The sequence below is a fragment of the Schistocerca serialis genome, chromosome 2 (genome assembly GCF_023864345.2).
Source record: "Schistocerca serialis cubense isolate TAMUIC-IGC-003099 chromosome 2, iqSchSeri2.2, whole genome shotgun sequence".
NCBI classification, from domain to species: domain Eukaryota; kingdom Metazoa; phylum Arthropoda; class Insecta; order Orthoptera; family Acrididae; genus Schistocerca; species Schistocerca serialis.
In genome coordinates this window covers 1,089,862,118-1,089,883,803 of record NC_064639.1, presented here as the reverse complement: position 1 = coordinate 1,089,883,803, position 21,686 = coordinate 1,089,862,118, and the positions used below count along the sequence as shown (strand labels likewise).

At 43.5% G+C, this 21,686-nt stretch overlaps 1 protein-coding gene across 2 annotated transcripts in view; it reads left to right on the top strand.

Annotated features, from left to right (window-relative positions):
• The window catches only part of LOC126458540 (serpin B8-like), a 206,324-nt gene that overhangs the window by 38,239 nt on the left and 146,399 nt on the right, over positions 1 to 21,686 (top strand). Inside the window, exons 7-8 of one of the 2 annotated variants that reach the window (XM_050095654.1) lie at positions 14,545 to 14,683; positions 20,918 to 21,351. The exons of the other annotated variant lie outside the window; for it this stretch is intronic. Of the exons in view, the coding sequence (XP_049951611.1) occupies positions 14,545 to 14,683; positions 20,918 to 21,066 (288 nt within the window). The 3' untranslated portion in view covers positions 21,067 to 21,351. Of the gene's footprint in view, positions 1 to 14,544; positions 14,684 to 20,917; positions 21,352 to 21,686 lie in introns of those variants that run through there. 2 annotated transcript variants of the gene reach the window in all.

The window sequence follows — 21,686 nt, the reverse complement described above, 5'->3', positions numbered from 1 at the left end:
CCAATAGCTGTTCAATGTGGTGGCCATCATTTGCTGCACACAATTGCAATCTATGGCGTAATGAATGTCGTACACGCCGCAGTACATCTGGTGTAATGTTGCCGCAGGCTGCCACAATACGTTGTTTCATATCCTCTGGGGTTGTAGGCACATCATGGTACACATTCTCCTTTAACGTACCCCGCAGAAAGAGGTCCAGAGGTGTAAGATCAGGAGAACGGGCTGGCCAATGTATGCGGCCTCCAAATCCTATGAAACGCCCGTCGAACATCCTGTCAAGGGTCAGCCTAGTGTTAATTGCGGAATGTGCAGGTGCACCATCATGCTGATACCACATACGTCGACGCGTTTCCAGTGGGACATTTTCGAGCAACGTTGGCAGATCATTCTGTAGAAACGCGATGTATGTTGCAGTGCTCTCCGATACACACGATCGAACAGCGGAGCAGTGGTATTCAAGCGTCAGCTTTAGGTTACAATATCTCCGGATGTAATTAACATTTTACAATGCAACAAACGGCACTGATTACGTATTTGTTAATATGTTCAGATGAGCTAATAAAACTCACGGGGTTCCATCTAAAAAAACGTAGGTTTGTGTTAAAAAACATACTTCCGTGCATTTTTTTATGGTTTGTATTAACCAATTACACTAGCCCCTCTCCTCACGTTCGGTCTGTGGAATCGATTCGTCAGTATTTGATGCGGTTTACGAAATATATCCAGCGGTAACGTTAGGTGACTGACCCTGTATATATATATATATATATATATATATATATATATATATATATATATATATATTACGCATACCTTAAGTGCTCTCACATGTTTATCATCGATACTGCGAACCACATCTCTTTTACTGCAAGCTCTTTGGTTTCCATATTATTGGGTGAGGTAGTATACACCAAAACAAAAAGAAAATGTACAATAAATATGGGCTCTAAAATGCGTATCTTAAAAGCTTTGGGCACTTGCTCACTGGAGGAGACGCATTTCACGCTAGCGAAGATGATCTTGAGGTATGCACTTTAGAGCCAATATTTACTGCACATTATTTTTTTGTTTTGGTCCATACTTCCACCTCTGAAAATTGCCTATCATACAGCAACGACAGTACCTGTACATGTATTGCACTGTCACAGATACCAGAACGATTTTCGCTTATGACTTTCGACTCATCCCTGAAGGTCTATAACAAGTATTTTCTGGTGGTGGTGCACAATAGCTCTTATATATTTGAAAAACGTCGCATTACCGTCCTGATATACTGGTGAAATAGTTTATTTATGCAAGCAATTTCAGTCGTCTTATTATCAGCAGGTTTTAAAAATATCAACAGCGTAACGTTAGCCGAAATATAAAATCGTTACCGTCAGACGATAAAACGATGAATTGTACAGTTAACATATCGTAACATAAATTAAATCGTCAATCTATAAAAACTGTGCTAGGTAGTATACGCATTCGTGTTACAACTGTAATCAGCGTTAACGCTGTGAACTGATTCAATGTTTTATCATCCGATGATAGTGATTTTATATTTCGCCTAACGTGATGGTTACAAAAAATGGCTCTGAGCACTATGGGACTTAACTTCTGAGGTTATCAGTCCCCTAGATCTTATAACTAATTAAATCTAACTAACCTAAGGACATCACACACATCCATGCCCGAGGCAGGATTCGAACCTGCGACCGCAGCGGTCGCGCGGTTCCAGACCGTAGCGCCTAGAACCGCTCGGCCACTCCGGCCGGCGCCTAACGTGATGCTGTGAATATTTTTATGAACGTGATTACGGCCATACGACTGAAACTGGTTGTATAAATAAAGAATTTTACCAGCAACTCAAGGCGGTCATAACGACATTTCCCAAATTTGTAACGAGTTTACGTGGGCATAGCCGCAGGGAAGAAGTTCAGCTAATGAATGTGGTAGCACTGAAATAAGTGAAAAAGCTTGCTTAAACTATTAACTTAACACGTTATTACACCAGAATGAGATTTTGACTCTGCCTTGGAGTGTGCGCTGATATGAAACTTCCTTGGCAGATTATAACTGTGTGCCGGTCGGAGACTCGAACTCGGGACCTTTGCATTTCGCGGGCGAGTGATCTTCCATATGAGCTACCCAAGCACGACGCACGACCCCTCCCCATAGCTTCAATTCTGCCAGTACCTCGTCTCCTGCCTTCCAAACCTCACAGAATCTCTTCCGCGAACTTTGCAGAACTAGCAGTCCTGGAAGAAAGGATATTGCGGAGACATGGCTTAGCCACAGCCTGGGGAAAGGTAGGAGACGAGGTACTGGCAGAATTGAAGCTGTGGGGACGGTTCGTGAGTCGTGCTTGGGTAGCTCAGATGGTAGAGCACTTGCCCGCGAAATGCAAAGGTCCCGAGTTCGAATTCGGTCCGGCACACAGTTTTAACCTGCAGGAAGTTTCACGTTATTACACCGTCAGTCACTGTTTAGTCAACAGTTGAAAACCACAAACAAGGATTATTGTTACGCACAAGAAAATGAAGGCGAGCGAAAGATTCTGTCAAATGATGCTACCACAATAGTAGAAAGTTTACTGTCACAAGAACGGCACCATGGATGATTGTATAGCTTGGTTGCAGCCATATTTTCGAACTTTTATCGTAATATTTGCTAATCGAAATGCGACGAGCGAGCAACAAGATAGCAAAACAGGCTGCTTGGCGAAAACCGGCAGTGATCCTCATACTTGTGTGGATTCAGCACTCATGAACGCTGCAACAACATGGCGTCTGAACTACTGGTCCACGTGGCCTGAAAGCTAACTATGTCCATCGCAGAATGGCGTGTTTACTACTTCCTGGCAGTCATAAAGCGAGAGCCACTGCTCTCATTATGTGATATTTTGACCCTCAGCTCGTAAAGTAAACTCCAGGCTCCAATGGTATACACTAGAGACATCAAAGTGCACCACATTTTATGGTAAACCTGTGTATTTTGCAGCACTTAAAATGAGGACCACTCTGGTACGTTGCCAGGCACTAGCGACACCTGAACCAACTTCACATGGCATGGTAAGCGTTTAAATTGCTAGAAAGACTTGCTTTTAACGGAAATCGTTATCTTGGCAGTAGTTAATAACTTTTTGAAGCAAATTGGTAATGACCAAAATAATGCAAAAATACCTCTACACATATGTACAGGTATCATCGGTACGTATTTACCGCCTCGTAGTCGCCATTGAATCGCACACAAATTATATATGAAATTCGCAGACTCGTTAGTTACCAAAGGTCGTGAAATAATTTTTGGCGTCATATGCTTCACATTCTTTAATCGAAGTAATGGAAAACACATGAATATATGTGTGGTGAATAGCGCTTTGAGTGGCTGCGCGTCATCAATGAGGGTGTTATGGTTCAGGTACGGCAGCACTTTACAGAGAGAAGTCGCTTTGTGACAAGGTAACAGCAGCTGTATATACAGGGCACAGTCGACCGCCACCAAAAATTTTCTTAAGATGTGCTGCTGTATTTCTTTAATTTAGTTTGCGGTATCCATTGGCACGGTGCTGAGTGGTAATGTGACTACAGTGTAATCGGTCTGGTTTCCCAATATCTTTGTTTCTATTAAAATAACTTCGAACACGGAAACAACCTGTAATACACAATCAACAAAGCATACAACGTAGTGCAAGAAATCTCGAACGAAACACCTGTACTTTGCGGTTGTCACCGTTGCGGGAACAATCAGCGTCTTCGTGAAGGACTTCCTTTGCAGACAGTGGACCCACGCGCAACATTCATGTCGGCCATTCTTCATCAGTAAAACTGTCCATCCGGTAGTGTACCACTGTTAACGTACAATTAACACTGCCAGAAAAAAGAGTGAACCGAGCTACACTGAATGCAAAATTTGTGGTATAACAGTAAAGTCGGGATTACTGATACCAACAACGATGACTTCGTTTCTTTCAGCCATTGGCCTGCCCAACTGCGATGAAGTATTGCCGTCGTACGGGAGGAACGCCCTGTGCTTGAACCACTCTTTCTCCTCCTGATCTTGTGGGTGGTCACTTTTCTTCTTCCTTAAAACGGTTCTGAACTGATGTGGATAATATCCATTACCTTTGAACACTGGTTGTAGGTGTTCCACCTCCTTTGCAAGGCTGTCTCCGTCAGACACAACACATTTTACTCCTAAGTTTCAGTTCTGAATATTTGAGGTACAAACTGGTAAGTAAAAGCTTATCACTGCACCAAAAACAAAAAAAGTTGAAAATGGAGCAGAGAAAAATCCCTCTTCTGGAAATTTGTAAATGAAAAGAAATTGTCGTATCCAATTATTGCAGTTAGCTAATTGGTTGGTTGGTTTTGGGGAAGGAGACCAGACAGCGTGGTCATCGGTCTCATCGGATTAGGGAAGGATGGGGAAGGAAGTCGGCCGTGCCCTTTCAGAGGAACCATCCCGGCATTTGCCTGGAGCGATTTAGGGAAAACCTAAATCGGGATGGCCGGACGCGGGATTGAACCGTCGTCCTCCCGAATGCGAGTCCAGTGTCTAACCACTGCGCCACCCCGCTCGGTAGTTAGCTAATTCTTGGATCACTACTTCAGATGCAAATCACTGCCCAGTAGGCAGTCTATTAGTAAAGACATCCAATAGAACCTGTCTCCACTGTTGTTCATATTATTTATGGATCATATGTTGAAAACAATAGACTGGTTGGGTGAGATTAAGATATGTGAACACAAAATAAGCAGTCTCGCATATGCGATGACTTAGTTGTGATGGCAGATTCGATTGAAAGTTTGCAAAGTAATATTTCAGAGCTAGATCAGAAATGTAAGGCCTATGGTATGAAGATTAGCATCTCCAAAACGAAAGTAATGTCAGTGGGAAAGAGATATAAACGGATTGAGCGCCAAATAGGAGGAACAAAGTAAGAACAGGTGGACGGTTTCAAGTACTTAGGATGCATATTCTCACAGGATGGCAAGATAGTGAAAGACCAGGAAGCGAGATGTAGCAAAGCTAATGCAGTGAGCGCTCAACTACGATCTACTCTCTTCTGCATGAAGGAAGTCAGTACCAACACTAAGCTATCTGTGCACCGTTCAATCTTTCGACCGACTTTGTTGTATGGGACCCAAAGCTGGGTGGATTCAGGTTACCTTATCAATAAGGTTGAGGTTACGGATATGAAAGTAGCTAGGATGATTGCAGGTACTAGTAAATGGGAACAATGGCAGGAGGGTGTCCACAATGAGGTAATCAAAGAAAAACTGGGAATGAACTCTATAGATGTAGCAGTCAGGACGAACAGGCTTAGATGGTGGGGTCTTGTTACACGCATGAGAGAAGAAAGGTTACCCAAGAGACTCATGCGTTCAGCAATAGAGGGTAGGAGGAGTCGGGGTAGACCAAGGAGAAGGTACCTGGTTTCGGTTAAGAATGATTTTGAAGTAATAGGCTTAACATCAGAAGAGGCACCAATGTTAGCACTGAATAGGGGATCATGGAGGAATGTTAGAAGGGGGCTATGCTCCAGACTGAACGCTGAAAGGCATTATCAGTCTTAAATGATGATGATGATGATGATGATCCAATAGAAGCCTTAGGCTTGTTCAAGGAAATATAACCTTGCTCCTTGTATAAGGAGAAGTCTGAATAATACTGCCAAAAACTAAAGTCCGCAGTTAAGTGCCTTTGTAAACCTAATGTTCACTAGTACAACTGATTGAGACAGTCCACCGATCCGTTCGGCCAAAATCAAATTCTGATAAGGCGCAGCACTTCCAACAGAACGGCGCCCTGGAAAAGTGGGCTCATGAGGAACGGGCCGCGCGGAGTGGCCGCGTGGTTTGAGGCGTCATGTCATGGACTGCGGGGCCCCTCCCGCCGGAGGTTCGAGTCCTCCCTCGGGCATGGGGATGTGTTGTTCTTAGCATAAGTTAGTTTAAGTAGTGTGTGAGTCTAGGGACCGATGACTTCAGCAATTTGGTCCCTTAGGAATTCACACACATTTGATCATTTGAGGAGCGCTAGATGGAGCGTCTGGAGATGAGTGGCTGTTTGGTCGTTGGGCGTCAAGAAGCTGACTGCGATGACGCTGCTTGTGGCGCCACCATCGCGACCCAAAATACGTTGGTGTTGGACGCTCACAGGACTCCTATTGGCGGCGCGATGTGTTTGCGGAAGCAAAATGTAGTGCGACATTCTCCCCCAAAGAAAGTAGCGGTGCATGCGCCGATTGGGATCATCTGGCGCTAGCCGTTGAAATTAGGCGAACCCTCGCCTACAGCCGCTGGCCTTCTGCAGGGGTCAAGTGGTAGGCCATCGGCAGTGCTGTTTTGGCTGTGTGGCGATGGCTCATAGTCATGACAAGCCAATATGATGACTGACTGATTAATTGATTGAGGGGATTGGTTGAGCTGGTGTGGGGGAGGAGACCAGACAGCGAGGTCATCAGTGTCATTGAGGGGATTATGGGAGTAAACGGCGAGGTCATCAGTCCCACGCCAACATACAAATTAGTTTCTCGGCTCTTATTATATATTGCATGGAAAATTTACTATCAACAGAAATTCATCATCATCAGTTGAGACAGTTTCCAGCCTCTGGCCGATTCTGTATGGAACATAGACCCCTCCATCGTCTTCTGTCTTGCCACCATCTCTCCATCTTCACCTTGGTCCAGTCTTCTTCTTTCTTCTGGACGCATTCCTCTACTCCTTCCAGCCATCTGTCTCGGTCTTCCTCTTGGTCTCTTTCCTTCCAACTTCGTCTCGTGTATCCTCCTGGGTATGCTTTTCTCCTCCATTCTCTTAACGTGTCCATGCCATCTCAGCCTTGATTACTCTGTCTCCTCCTGTAATGGTTCCACCTTCATTAACTCTCTGATCCTCTCATTTCTTAACCTGTCTATCTTTGTCACTCCAATACTGTTTTTCAAGAATTTCATCTAACTAGCTTGTACTTTGCTTTTCTCTCTTCCTTTCATAACCCAGGTTTCTGATTGCATATGTCAGGATCGGGACATAATATGACCGGGTTATAATCTTTTTACTGATTTGGGGTACATCCTTGCTGCATATAAGGCTTCTGACACTCTTCCGAAATGATTCTGCTTTTCTCCCCCGCTCGTTTATTTCTCTGTCGTTTTTTCCATCTTCCTGTATCAGGCTTCCTAGGTACTTGAGACTCTCCACTCTCTTCAATCGTTCCCCACAAATTGTTATTCCAGTTGTTCCTCTCTACTTCTTTCTTGTTACGATAATCATCTCACTCTTACTTATACTAAATTTCATCCCATATTCTTGTACTGTCCGTTCCAATACGTGCAACTGCTCTTGTACGTCCTCCTCCTTATTCCCCCAATTCGATCAATAAAAATTAAATCTCAAAAATCAAGATTTATTCTACGTGTAAATTAAGCGTGTTTATTAATGGGTATACAGAGCAAAGTTGATGGGTTGTTTCAGGTGTGTAGCTCACGTATGTCGATACCGACACAGCAGGTGACGCGATCGATGGCGACCATGGTGTCCATACCTGCTGTGAGCTGCAAAGCCGGTCCCTTTTAGTGCAGGCCAATGGCCAGACGTCTTGCCTACGGGACGCAATGGGAACGCTGCTTACGGCGGTGTCTGGATTCTCCCACAGGCAGCGCCTCAATAGTACAGAGCCCCGTATTGCTCTCTGATGAGGAACGACAAATAAAATATTCCCATCTACATACATTCGATCCCTTGGCTCCCGGGACTCTTCACTGACAGCCATATAATTTTAAATGTCTTTAAAATGCTTACAGGGATCTTACATTCAATCAGTTGATGTGACAGAGCTGCCTTCTTTCGGCTGTACACTGCAATTCACTCACACGATTAACATCTATTTTTTACATACCCTCAATTTGAAACCGGCAGAATTTAAAATTTATTAACAGTGTTACACTGTAGAAGCTCCACAGTCATACTTTATTTTTCACAGTTGACGACAGGGAAGAAGCATGTTCATTCACAAACAAATATTGAGGCTCAGATTAAAGTAGTTGCCAGCGTAAACCACAAAAAATATTCATATACCGGGTGAATCACCTTAAACGTGCATTGCAGATATTGCAGAAAGAGAATGTGCTATTGATGTGCGGTTTTCACAGAATGGGTCGATGGTAGGCGCTCGTATTGTTAGCCAATAAGCAGATTGTAATACGACTTACGAAGCGTATATTTTCTGCAAAACATACACTTTTTTAAATGGAAGAACGCCTATTGCCGTTAATAACGTGAAAGTAGGGTAAATTAGAACGTCAGTGGTGTCGGTTGCAGGATTCTAGTGCGAGTCGTTTACGAGGCATTGTATTTGGAAAAGTTTCCACACCGATGCTTGTTAGTGCCATTCAACCTGCATAGTTACTAGGCACGATGTTGTTATGTTTGCTTAGAGTGCAATGCGAGCCGCGCGAAGTTGCCGCGCGGTTCGAGGCGCCATGCCACGAACTGCGCAGCCCCTCCCGCCGGAGGCTCGAGTCCTCCCTCGGGTATGGGTGTGTGTGTTGTTCTTAACATAAGTTAGTTTAAGTAGTACGTAAGTCTAGGGACCGATGCCCTCAGCAGTTTGACCCCTTAGGAATTCATACATTTTGCAATGCGACTTGCTAGTCAGTTAGTGAGTGACATCCACGCAGTAGGTCGTTAGTGGACCATTGGATTCACCAGTCCAGAAATAGCCGATTTGCTCATGGTATATGAGGAGTGTAGGAAGAATGCAGTTCGTTCTTGTACGGTGTATGCGGAAGGATATCTCAACGGACGCCAACCATCTAGGCAATTACACTACTGGCTATTACAATTGCTACACCAAGAAGAAATGCAGATGACAAACGGGTATTCATTGGGCAAATATATTATACTAGAACTGACATGTGATTACATTTTAACGCAATTTGGGTGCATAGATCCTGAGAAATCAGTACCCAGATCAACCATCTCTGGCCGTAATAACGGCCTTGATACGCCTGGGCATTGAGTCAAACAGAGCTTGGATGGCGTGTACAGGTACAGCTGCCCATGCAGCTTCAACACGATACCACAGTTCATCAAGAATAGTGACTGGCGTATTGTGACGAGCCAGTTGCTCGGACACCATTGACCAGACGTTTACAACTGGTGAGAGATCTGGAGAATGTGCTGGCCAGGGCAGCAGTCGAACGTTTTCTGTATCCAGAAAGGCCCGCACAGGACCTGCAACATGCGGTCGTGCACTATCCTGCTGAAATGTAGGGTTTCGCAGAGATCGAATGAAGGGTAGAACCACGGGTCGTAACACATGTGAAATGTAAGGTCCACTGTTCATAGTGCCGTCAGTGCGAACAAGAGGTGACCGAGACGTATAACCAATGGCACCCCATACCATCACGCCGGGTGATACGCCAGTATGGCAATGACGAATACACGCTTCCAATGTGCGTTCACCACGATGTCGCCAAACACGGATGCGACCATCATGATGCTGTAAACGGAACCTGGATTCATCCGAAAAAATGACGTTTTGCCATTCGTGCACCCAGGTTCGTCGTTGAGTACACCATCGCAGGCGCTCCTGTCTGTGATGCAGCGTCAAGGGTAACCGCAGCCATGGTCTCCGAGCTGATAGTCCATGCTGCTGCAAACATCGTCGAACTGTTCGTGCAGATGATTGTTGTCTTGCAAACGTCCCCATCTGTTGACTCAGTTTTCGAGACGTGGCTGCACGATCCGTTACAGCCATGCGGATAAGATGCCTGCCATCCCGACTGCTAGTGATACGAGGCCGTTGGGATCCAGCACGGCGTTCCGTATTACGCTCCTGAACCCACCGATTCCATATTCTGCTAACAGTCATTGGATCTCGGCCAACGCGAGCAGCAATGTCGCGATACGATAAACTGCAATCGCGATAGGCTACAATCCGACCTTTATCAAAGTCGGAAACGTGATGGTACAGCCGGCCAGAGTGGCCGTACGGTTCTAGGCGCTACGGTCTGTAGCCGAGCGACCGCTCCGGTCGCAGGTTCGAATCCTGCCTCGGGCATGGATGTGTGTGATGTCCTTAGGTTAGTTAGGTTTAATTAGTTCTAAGTTCTAGGCGACTGATGACCTCAGAAGTTAAGTCGCATAGTGCTCAGAGCCATTTGAACCATTTGATGGTACGCATTTCTCCTCCTTTCACGAGGCATCACAACAACGTTTGACCAGGCAACGCCGGTCAACTGCTGTTTGTGTATGAGAAATCGGTTGGAAACTTTCCTCATGTCAGCACGTTGTAGGTGTCGCCACCGGCGCCAACCTTGTGTCAACGCTCTGAAAAGCTAATCATTTGCAAATCACAGAATCTTCTTCCTGTCGGTTAAATTTCACGTCTGTAGCATGACATCTTCGTGGTGTAGCAATTTTAATGGCCAGTAGTGTATTTATCAACCTCTTCAAACAATTACGTGAAAGTGGTAGTGTAACACCTAGCCAACGTAACAGAAGGAAACAAGTGATGACAGAAGAGGGGCAAATTAGTGTTCTTGCTGCTGTTACAGTCGATCCGCACGTTAGCTCCCGCGCAACTGCACGAGGAAGTGACGCGTATTCTCCATCCAGATAGGTTCCAACCCTGCCACATCGCTCTCCATCAAGAGCTGCGTGGAAACGATTATGAGAACCGAGATAACTTCTGTACATGGGCACCACTACAGGTTACTTCAGATGTATCTTGCATCGTGTTTAGTTATGAAACCTCATTTACCAATCATGGCCAGGTTAACCCCCTGAACACGCACTATTGTTCTGTTGACAATCCCCTTTGGGTTCGTCAGGTGGAACGTCAGCATCTATGGAGTGTAGACGTGTTGTGTGGGGTAGTGAACCATCAGCTTATAGATCCTTTTTTCATAGACGGAACACTGAACGCGCACAAGTATCACAGCACCCTACCAGACAATCTTCCACGGATGCTAAAAGACGTTCCTCTGCCGGCTAGGAGGAACCTGTTGTACCAACATGATGGCTGTCCAGCCCATAGTGCACGAAGTACTACAGCACGTCTTCACGAATTGTTTCCATATCGCTGGATTGGACGCAGAGGACCTGTACCTTGGCCGTCCCATCCCCCGAATTTGAAAAAAATGTTCAAATGGCTCTAAGCACTATGGGACTTAGCATCTGAGGTCATCAGTCCCCTAGACTTAGAACTACTTAAACCCAACTAACCTAAGGACGCCACACACATCATGTCCGAGGCAGAATTCGAACCTGCGACCGTAGCAGCAGCGCGGTTTTGGACTGAAGCGCCTAGAACCGCTCGGCCACAAAGGCCGGCCCCTGAATTTGACGCTTGTAGACGTTTTTCTGTGTGGAAAGCTGAAAGACACTGCCTACAAGGAGGTACCAACTACACCCGATGATATGCAATGACGTATTACCGGAGCTTGCTCTGACATCTCCACTGAAATGGCAGCACATATGTAGCAGTCGTGCCTTACGAGACTGAAAGCTTGTGTTGCATCTGCCGGTAGTCATTTTGAACACAACTTGTGATGGTCAGTTGGTCAATTGTCTCGTTACTGGTCAGAACCAACATAGCTAATGTATGCACTTGTGTTGTTGGTCAGTGTGTGCTAGCATAGGTATTGTACAAGTGTCGGAGTGGGACTTTGCAAAATAAGATATCTCGTTAACGACTCTCAATAGAATATGCAACAAACACACTGACATTCTAATTTACCCTACTTTTAGTTTCTTAGTGTCAATAGAGATGGCTCCACTTAAAAAGGTGTAGTTTTACACAATAATACGATTTCTAAATATTATTCAGATCTGTTTATTGGCTAACAATACGAGCCCCTGACTACCAATCCATTCTGTGAAAACCGCACACCAATGGCGCATTACATTTCTGTAGTATATGTGGTTCACGTTTTAGGTGATTCACCCTGTATATGTGAAAACGGATTGGGTGGCTCTCATATAATACACAGAAATATACGATTCAATGAATCTGCTAGTCAGTAAAGGTACCTGTGGCAATTAAACCTTGTCACCATACGTGAACACCTTTTCTCTTGTTGAAAGCCTTACGAGTATTGCATAGCTTACAGGGAAATGCAGGGTGTTCGGGAATGAAAAGACTGAAAACAAAGATGCATATCTTGGAAATTGTTGCGTCTGTTTCGCTGGGGATTATTCACCTGGCAAAAATACCTTACAGAATTTCGTTGTGACCTCTACTGATAGCGCAGCGCCGGCTAGGTGATAATCGACATTCTGCCACACATTCACAAGTGGTGATGTGACCAGCCGTATCTCTGACGTAATCCGGAAACGCAAATTTTTAACACCGGCCAGGCGATTGCCTTATAATTCTCTTTTCACAAACTGTCACAGAAAGAAATCCATCGGGTCAGTGACGACAAAAGTACTAAATGACGAATGTTGGTGTCACAGGAATTCTCAGTTACAATGATTCGTGTATTTTGCCAAATATATGTCAGTTGAATGAAACCGCCATATGCATGGTGCACTTGTCTACTCGTAGAGGAGAAAAGTGAATTCGAGCCCGCACAGAGAACAAGCGGAAGTAAAGCTACGGAGCTACTGTACTGAACAATTGTTTTTTTTCTAGTGGCTATTAACAGATGTGCATCTGGAAATATTTTCTGCAACACCAGTGACTGAGTGATGCATTGCGCTTATCTGCACCGGGGCAGTCAACTGTTTCTCCTACAGATAATGCCCACTCAATTTTCGGTGATATCTCCTGATTCAGTCCAGTCCACACACCTTCCCTGTTAGAAAAAATCAGTGTTGCTCGACTGGACAACCTATAGTAGAACCAACCACACCAATTATATCTGTAGGTCGCATTAAATATTTTAGGTTACGGGTTAACTCAGCTATTAACGGATAGATAGTCAATGGGTGAAAGCGTCGATATATTGTTACTTGTTTGGTACAAGAATCCGTCAAGTCCTTACTGGTCTGAAGTTACAATTTCGACACACATACCCACACGCACCCACCCACCCACACACGCACTTCACATACACATACACTATTACAATCACTCATAATAGCCAGCTTATAGTATTTAACCCAACCTTTACCGGAAATATTACAAAACGGGTTTGTGACTGAATGCTCGTTCGAATATTACATAAATTGACCACTATGAATGTCCAGTTTGCGGTCACAACTTGTATAACATACCACGCGGTTTTCGGATAATTCAAAAGTCGCAGTTTATATAGAAAAATCGGAATTTCGCGTGTTCGTGTTTCTCACTCGCTCGCGGTTACTTTGCGGATCTCCACAGTTAAGACAAACGCTTAATTCCCTACATTACCACGTTAGTCAGAGGTTCTTTCGGGCGCTTCTTAAGGCTGAGCTCCGAACTGAACTTAAGACTTCACAAAACAATTCTCTGGCGCACAATCTACGCGCGAAGGTATTGTCCTCGGATTAGCTGAGATACATCACAGCCGATCCGATAACACTATTACACCGTTCAACCCCGCGTCCTATACACTTAACCAATCACAACTTACGTATTTTGATAAGCAGTTTATTAAAAGAACAAATTTACAAATCCATAATAGATCCCTCGATAATAACTGAATTATCCTAAAATGTTTCATGTTCCTCAATTCCATAAACTAATTGCTTTTTACAAACCATACCCTGAGAATACTGCTCACACACTGTATATACACAGTTCTCATGCTAACATATACTCCGTATTTATTTATTATATGACTTTGCATTCACAACTTCATTCACACTAATAACTAAACATATTGAATCAACAATAATTAACTGAAGTCGTAATATACACGGCAGGGAAAGTTTCATTTCCTAAATACTGGTTTTGGCTTCATTATTTCATGGTCCGTAAGATGCTGACACCTTTCGGCCGCAGCCGTAACTATCTATTAGGCACTGCTACATCGTAAGAACACATTTGTCGTGGTAGAACAATGTGTCATGTATGTATCTATCCGCTAGCTACCGTCAGCATGGCACAGGCACGCGGAAGCCGCCGAATACCCAGACATAAGTTCTTTCTTAATTACAATAAATTTGAAGCACTGTTCTGTATGTAATATTGCTGCTACTCAAGTTAGGGAACAATGGAGTTCAAACTGAACACCAGGATTTCTGCTGCTCTTCTTGAGAAAAAACCAAATTATTCGTGTTCTAAGCGTGCCATTATTAAGAGCAATTTATGCCCTCTTTGGTAGTGCAAAAATTACGAACAGGTGTGGTTCAGAGGGACTGTAGATGCGCTGCTAAGAAGTTGGAACATATTTAGCGGTGAACAGCGTATTAATTTCATTCAGTCTCCCTTCCAAAAGTTCAACGTATTCTCTAGTGAGCAGTCTGTCACTGTCAGAAATTTCTTAGTACTGTTTTCAACACAGCTGGTGAATGCACTTAGAACTGTTATTGTAATTTTCGATAATATATATTATTTAAGGAAACAAGAAACAATGTACAAGAAAATCGTGTTTTAAGCTAAACGTCGTTTCAATTTCAGCTGGGAATGACTGACATGTTCGATGATGACGACGCCAATTTTTCTGGAATTAGCATGAAACGACTTAAAGTGGACGACGTATTCCACAAAGCTTTCATCGAGGTTAACGAAGAGGGCACAGAGGCTGCTGCAGCAACTGGTAAGTAACTTGCTGCCCAAGAAGAAACCAAAAACTCACCCGTATTATTCATTGCGTGGTTTTCATTACGTCACTTTGCTCTGCCCCAGAGACGAAAAAAAAATTAGAAAATTGGGACCTCTAGTTGTTCAAACATTATTGTGATTGTATCCCTGTTTCTTTAGATAAACATTTCCCAAAATACGCGGACAGTAACACACAATTCACACTCACGCCAGAAAACAGAGCTCTCAACGAAAAATGGCATACCACGACATACAACAATCAGCTCACACGCAAAATTAGTAACATCTTCAAAAAACATAAAATTAATATATCCTCCAAGATAAATAGCACAATACAAAAGAAGCTGTGACAGAAAAGAAAGTTAAATACAACAGTTCAGGTATATACGAATTAATGTGTAACAGCTGCAACTTTAAATATTTTGAGATGACTGCAAGAAATTTTAACATCAGCTACAAAGAACACATAAGAGTACCGAAGAATGGATGTATGAACTTCACATATGCTGAATATCTAATAAAATAAAATCGCCGTCACACTGGGTTAAAAACAGACTTCCCAATCTTGGGCAACGACAACAAAAAGAAGGGAATGCTCACTCTACTGAAAGAATATTTAATACAGAAGGCCATAAATAAAAATGAAGATATTCTCAATGACAAAAAGAATGACAACAGAATATCAACATTCAAACTAATCCACAATCTAACATGAAAATTGTTAAACACTTAAATAAATAATAAATAAAAATTTACGCACTCAATCACACACACAAAAACACACGGACAATTTTCCATCACACCCTTTCCCCATACCCATCCCGGCACGACATTTCACTCTGCCTGAATCATAGCATATGACCAAGAAGAGTACAAACATGTGCAGTTTTCTACAGTATAGGTTATGTGCACAGAAGTATTTACTTGAAGAAACCTGTACCATGTACATTTAGCGCCTATAAAACTACAGACGAGTGGATGAACAGATCACAAAAATGAATCTGAGTAGAAAACACAAACATATAACTGTTGTGGCGTAACAAGACAGCTACGCCACACTGAAGTAACCGAAAGGCACGCGTTATCTCACTTAGGCTAGATAGAGGTCTGAAACAGGATACGTAATAAATGGTAGCAAGAAAAGTACGTAGCTGCTATTATACTTAACTTTTATTCCGTCATTGGTTTACAACGTTCTTGATGAGACATTTCATACAATAACGATCAAACTATGTAAGGCTAATGGCGCCTTGCTAGGTCGTAGCCATGGACTTAGCTGAAGGCTATTCTAACTGTCTCTCGGCAAATGAGAGAAAGGCTTCGTCAGTGTAGTCGCTAGCAAAGTCGTCGTACAACTGGGGCGAGTGCTAGTCCGTATCTCGAGACCTACCTTGTGGTGGCGCTCGGTTCGCGATCACACCGTGGCGACACGCGGGTCCGACATGTACTAATGGACCGCGGCCGATTTAAAGCTACCACCTAGCAAGTGTGGTGTCTGGCGGTGACACCACAATAACTGCAAATAGAAATAGCTAGAGCTACACAAATTTCAAAAATCACCACATATGTTACATCAAAATATATATAATTAAATAATTTTATATGTATTGAAGACCACTGAGGATGCCGAACATGAATAGGCGGAACATGCCTGCAGTCAAGAATAAATTTCAGCTGCAAAAGACGAAATTTTTGATTTTACAATTCAGCTGGCAAGTTGTGGATTATGTATCACTGAAATGTACCAATTACTCAAAGTGATTCTTTATCTTCCAGATTCCAGATACTCAGATGATCATGTCAGCAATGTGTTGCATTTAATACTAATGGTATATAGCAGAAAGATGGTAGACGAATTTTGTAAGCGTAATTGGAAGTTACTGATAGTAAACCAATAACTTCCATAGTATATTTTCAGACCATGTTCACTGTAAGTGTAACGAAAGTATTGACGCTCATTTCTAAGCTCAATCGTTTTATCGTTGGAGAACATATTTGTTACCCATCTGCCATACATTTACGTGATTTTGTAATTATCTACACGCTGGGACACTCGGATCAATAGATCTTGACGATGAGTTCACTTAGCAAGGTCTATTTATACCCAACATTATAGCATTTGATAACGACTTAAAGCCAAAATCATGACAGTAATATGAAATGAAGAAATCTCTAAGTTCGAATCGCGGAGATCTCGTTAAAAACATTATCATACGACAGTGGTCCAAAAATACGAGGAAATTATCCACAACATGTAGTTACGCCATATCTCCGCAATATCCTTTCTTCCAAGAGTGCTAGTCTTGCAAGTTTTCCAGGAGAACTGTTAAGTTTTGAAGGTAAGAAGTAAAACTGTGAGGCAGTTCGTAAGTCGTGCTTCGATAATTCAACTTGTAGACCACCTGCTTTGAAGGTAAAGGTCCCGAGTTCGAGTCTCGGTCTACACACAGTTTTAATCTGCCACGAAGTTTCATGTCAGTACAAACTCCATTACAGAGTGAGAACATCACTCCAGAGATTTAACAATCTTGGTGCATTATAAAAGTTCATTAGTTCTTATTATCTTAGCAGATACTGGACTCTGCACTAGATACCAACTGCAGTGAAAAATATCAATATGCATACGTATTTTGTATCTATCATGCGAGCAGAGACGTTGCTCAAATACCAAGATAATGAAGATGGAGGCCTTTTCCCATTACATAATTAACGCATTGCAGCCCCCTGAGGTACGCTTGTTGTTGTTGTTGTTGTTGTGGTCTTCAGTCCTGAGACTGGTTTGATGCAGCTCTCCATGCTACTCTGTCCTGTGCAAGCTTCTTAATCTCCCAGTACTTACTGCAGCCTACATCCTTCTGAATCTGCTTAGCGTATTCATCTCTTGGTCCCCCTCTACGATTTTTACCCTCCACGCTGCCCTCCAATGCTAAATTTGTGATCCCCTGATACCTCAGAACATGTCCTACCAACCGGTCCCTTCTTCTTGTCAAGTTGTGCCACAAACTCCTCTTCTCCCCAATTCTATTCAATACCTCCTCATTAGTTATGTGATCTATCCACCTGATCTTCAGCATTCTTCTGTAGCACCACATTTCGAAAGCTTCTATTCCCTTCTCGTCTAAGGTATTTATCGTCCACGTTTCAGTTCCATACATGGCTACACCCCATACAAATACTTTCAGAAACGATTTCCTGACACTTAAACCTATACTCGATGTTAACAAATTTCTCTTCTTCAGGAACGGTTTCCTTGCCATTGCCAGTCTACATTTTATATCCTCTCTACTTCGATCATCATCAGTTAGTTTGCTCCCCAAATAGCAAATCTCCTTTACTACTTTAAGTGTCTCATTTCCTAATCTAATTCCCTCAGCATCGTCCGACTTAATTTGACTACATTCCATTATCCTCGTTTTGCTTTTGTTGATGTTCATCCTATACCCTCCTTTCAAGACACTGACAATTCCGTTCAAATGCTCTTCCAAGTCCTTTGCTGTCTCTGACAGAATTACAATGTCATCGGCGAACCTCAAAGTTTTTATTTCTTCTCCATGGATTTTACAACTCCGAATTTTTCTTTTGTTTCCTTTACTGCTTGCTCAATATACAGATTGAATTGCATCGGGGAGAGGCTACAACCCTGTCTCACTCCCTTCCCAACCACTGCTTCCCTTTCATGCCCTTCGACTCTCGTAAATGCCATCTGGTTTCTGTACAAGTTGTAAATAGCCTTTCGCTCCCTGTATTTTACCCCTGCTACCTTTAGAATTTGAAAGAGAGTATTCCAGTCAACATTGTCAAAAGCTTTCTCTAAGTCTACAAATGCTAGAAACGTAGATTTGCCTTTCCTTAATCTTTCTTCTAAGATAAGTCGTAAGGTCAGTATTGCCTCACGTGTTCCAACATTTCTACGGAATCCAAACTGATCTTCCCAGAGGTCGGCTTCTACCAGTTTTTCCGTTCGTCTGTAAAGAATTCGCGTTAGTATTTTGCAGCTGTGACTTATTAAACTGATAGTTCGGTAATTTTCACATCTGTCAACACATGCTTTCTTTGGGATTGGAATTATTATATTCTTCTTGAAGTCTGAGGGTATTTCGCCTGTCTCATACATCTTGCTCACTAGATGGTAGAGTTTTGTCAGGACTGGCTCTCCCACGGTCGTCAGTAGTTATACGTACGCGTAGAGGTACTCTTATGGCACATGAAAAGCTTTCTCCAAAGAAGGTAGGTGCTGCAAGCAGGTAATGCACATGAGAATCTCCGGATTAATATCTGCCAGCGTATCATTCTGAAAGGAGTGCCTACCATTGTCTGTAACGCTCCTTATGGTGTATGTTGGATGCTGAACAGCGATGGAACGATTTCTGCTCTGCGCGACCAACGCGCTGAAATTAATCGGGCCACTTTAGGGGCTAAGCGGACGGTGTCAGGGACAGTGGCGCCGTGAAGCAGGAGCGCCAGGTGCTGAAAAACCACCAACTTGGCGCAGATTGCTACCAATAACGTCTGTTTACAGTTAATATCAAGGCAAAGTTTTGAAAAAGAAACTTGTTTGAAAGAACACGGAAAATAAGTAAACGAGTTTTAGTTGCGGTCAATCTCTTCAGTGCTCTCATTATAAGCAATCACCTTGTGATAGCTGAAAGTAATTAGCAGTGACGACTATTTGTAGGGTTTATAAAGTGCAACGATTCTCTTTCAGTTTAATTTCAATTCTGTTATACACTACAGGCCATTAAAATTGCTACACCAAGAAGAAATGCAGATGATAAACGGGTATTCGTTGGACAAATATATTATACTAGAACTGACATGTGATTACATTATCACGCAATTTGGGTGCATAGATCCTTAGAAATCAGTACCCAGAACAACCACCTCTGGCCGTAATAACAGCCTTGAGTCAAACAGAGCTTGGATGGCGTGTACAGGTACAGCTGCCCATGCAGCTTCAACACGATACCACAGTTCATCAAGAGTAGTGACTGGCGTATTGTGACGAGCCAGTTGCTCGGCCGCCATTGACCAGACGTTTTCAATTGGTGAGAGCTCTGGAGAATGTGCTGGCCATGGCAGCAGTTGAACATTTTCTGTATCCAGAAAGGCCCGTACAGGACCTGCAACATGCGGTCGTGCATTATCCTGCTGAAATGTAGGGTTTCGCAGGGAGCGAATGAAGGGTAGAGCCACGGGTCGTAACACATCTGAAATGAAACGTCCACTGTTCAAAGTGCCGTCAATGCGAACAAGAGGTGACCGAGAGGTGTAACCAATGGCATCCCATACCATCACGCCGGGTGATACGCCAGTATGGCGATGACGAATACACGCATCCAATGTGTGTTCACCGCGATGTCGCCAAACACGGATGCGACCATCATGATGCTGTAAACGGAACCTGGATTCATCCGAAAAAAATGACGTTTTGCCATTCGTGCACCCGGGTTCGTGGTTGAGTACACCATCGCAGGCGCTCCTGTATGTGATGCAGCGTCAAGGGTAACCGTAGCCGTGGTCTCCGAGCTGATAGTCCATGCTGCTGCAAACGTCGTCGAACTGTTCGTGCAGATGGTTGCTGTCTTGCAAACGTCCCCATCTGTTGACTCTGGGATCGAGACGTGGCTGCACGATCCGTTACAGCCATGCGGAGAAGATGCCTGTCATCTCGACTGCTAGTGATACGAGGTCGTTAGGATCCAGCACGGCGTTGCGTATTGCCCTCCTGAACTCACCTGAACCGTTAACTGTCACTGGATCTCGACCAACGCGAGCAGCAATGTCTCGATACGATAAACCGAAATCGCGATAGGCTACAATCCGATCTTTATCAAAGTCGGAAACGTGATGGTACGCATTTCTCCTCCTTCCACGAGGCATCACAACAACGTTTCACCAGGCAACGCCGGTAAACTGCTGTTTGTGTATGAGAAATCGGTTGGAAACTTTCCTCATGTCAGCATGTTGTAGGTGTCGCCACCGGCGCCAACTTTGTGTGAATGCTCTGAAAAGATAATCATTTGCATATCACAGCATCTTCTTCCTGTCTGTTAAATTTCGAGTCTGTTGCACGTCATCTTCGTGGTGTGTCAATTTTAATGGCCAGTAAAGTAGATCTGTACTTGGGTACAAAATAAAAAATAAAAACAAGTTTTAAGCCATCAATGCAATTAGGTATGGTAAATTATTGAGTTACACGGAATCTGAAATGTTGATTTATCTGTTGCAGGTGTTCATTTTGTCCCAGCGCCAAGTGTAATTACAACGCCTCCACCACCGATCTTTTTCAAGGCAGACCATCCTTTTCTTTTCTACATACTGGATCAAAAGACGAGGGCGGTGCTCTTTGCTGGACGTATCTCCGATCCCTCACATTAAGAAGCCTACTGTGGTCCAGTATGAACACATTGTTTGCTGACACCACGCCAGTTCTCTGCACCTCACCGATATTTCCTGGTGACTGTAGTCGGTGCGGTCTATCAGTTTATCATGCATTTATGTAACCTTGCACTGTATTCAAGAAAACTTATACATCACTTTAGCGTTGTTTCGAACCTCTAAATAAAGGAAAATGATTAATACACATGTAGAATAATTCTGTTACAACTTTGCATTACAGTTGTCAGACTACAAAATTCAATAAAAAATTTGTGTATTCTAATATTTCCCACACTGCATCAATTTCTGTGTACAGGTGAGAGTACATCAGCAGACAAGCGCGTCTTCTGAATGACACTTCCGACGTTCTTCTGGTTGTTGACAATGCATGAGTTCTGCTATATGTGCAGATAGCGGACAAAAAATATGGTAACTGTGGTGTCACCGCCAGACACCACACTTGCTAGGTGGTAGCCTTTAAATCGGCCGCGGTCCGTTAGTATACGTCGGACCCTCGTGTCGCCAGTATCAGTGATTGCAGACCGAGCGCCGCCACACGGCAGGTCTAGAGAGTCTTCCTAGCACTCGCCCCAGTTGTACAGCCGACTTTGCTAGCGATG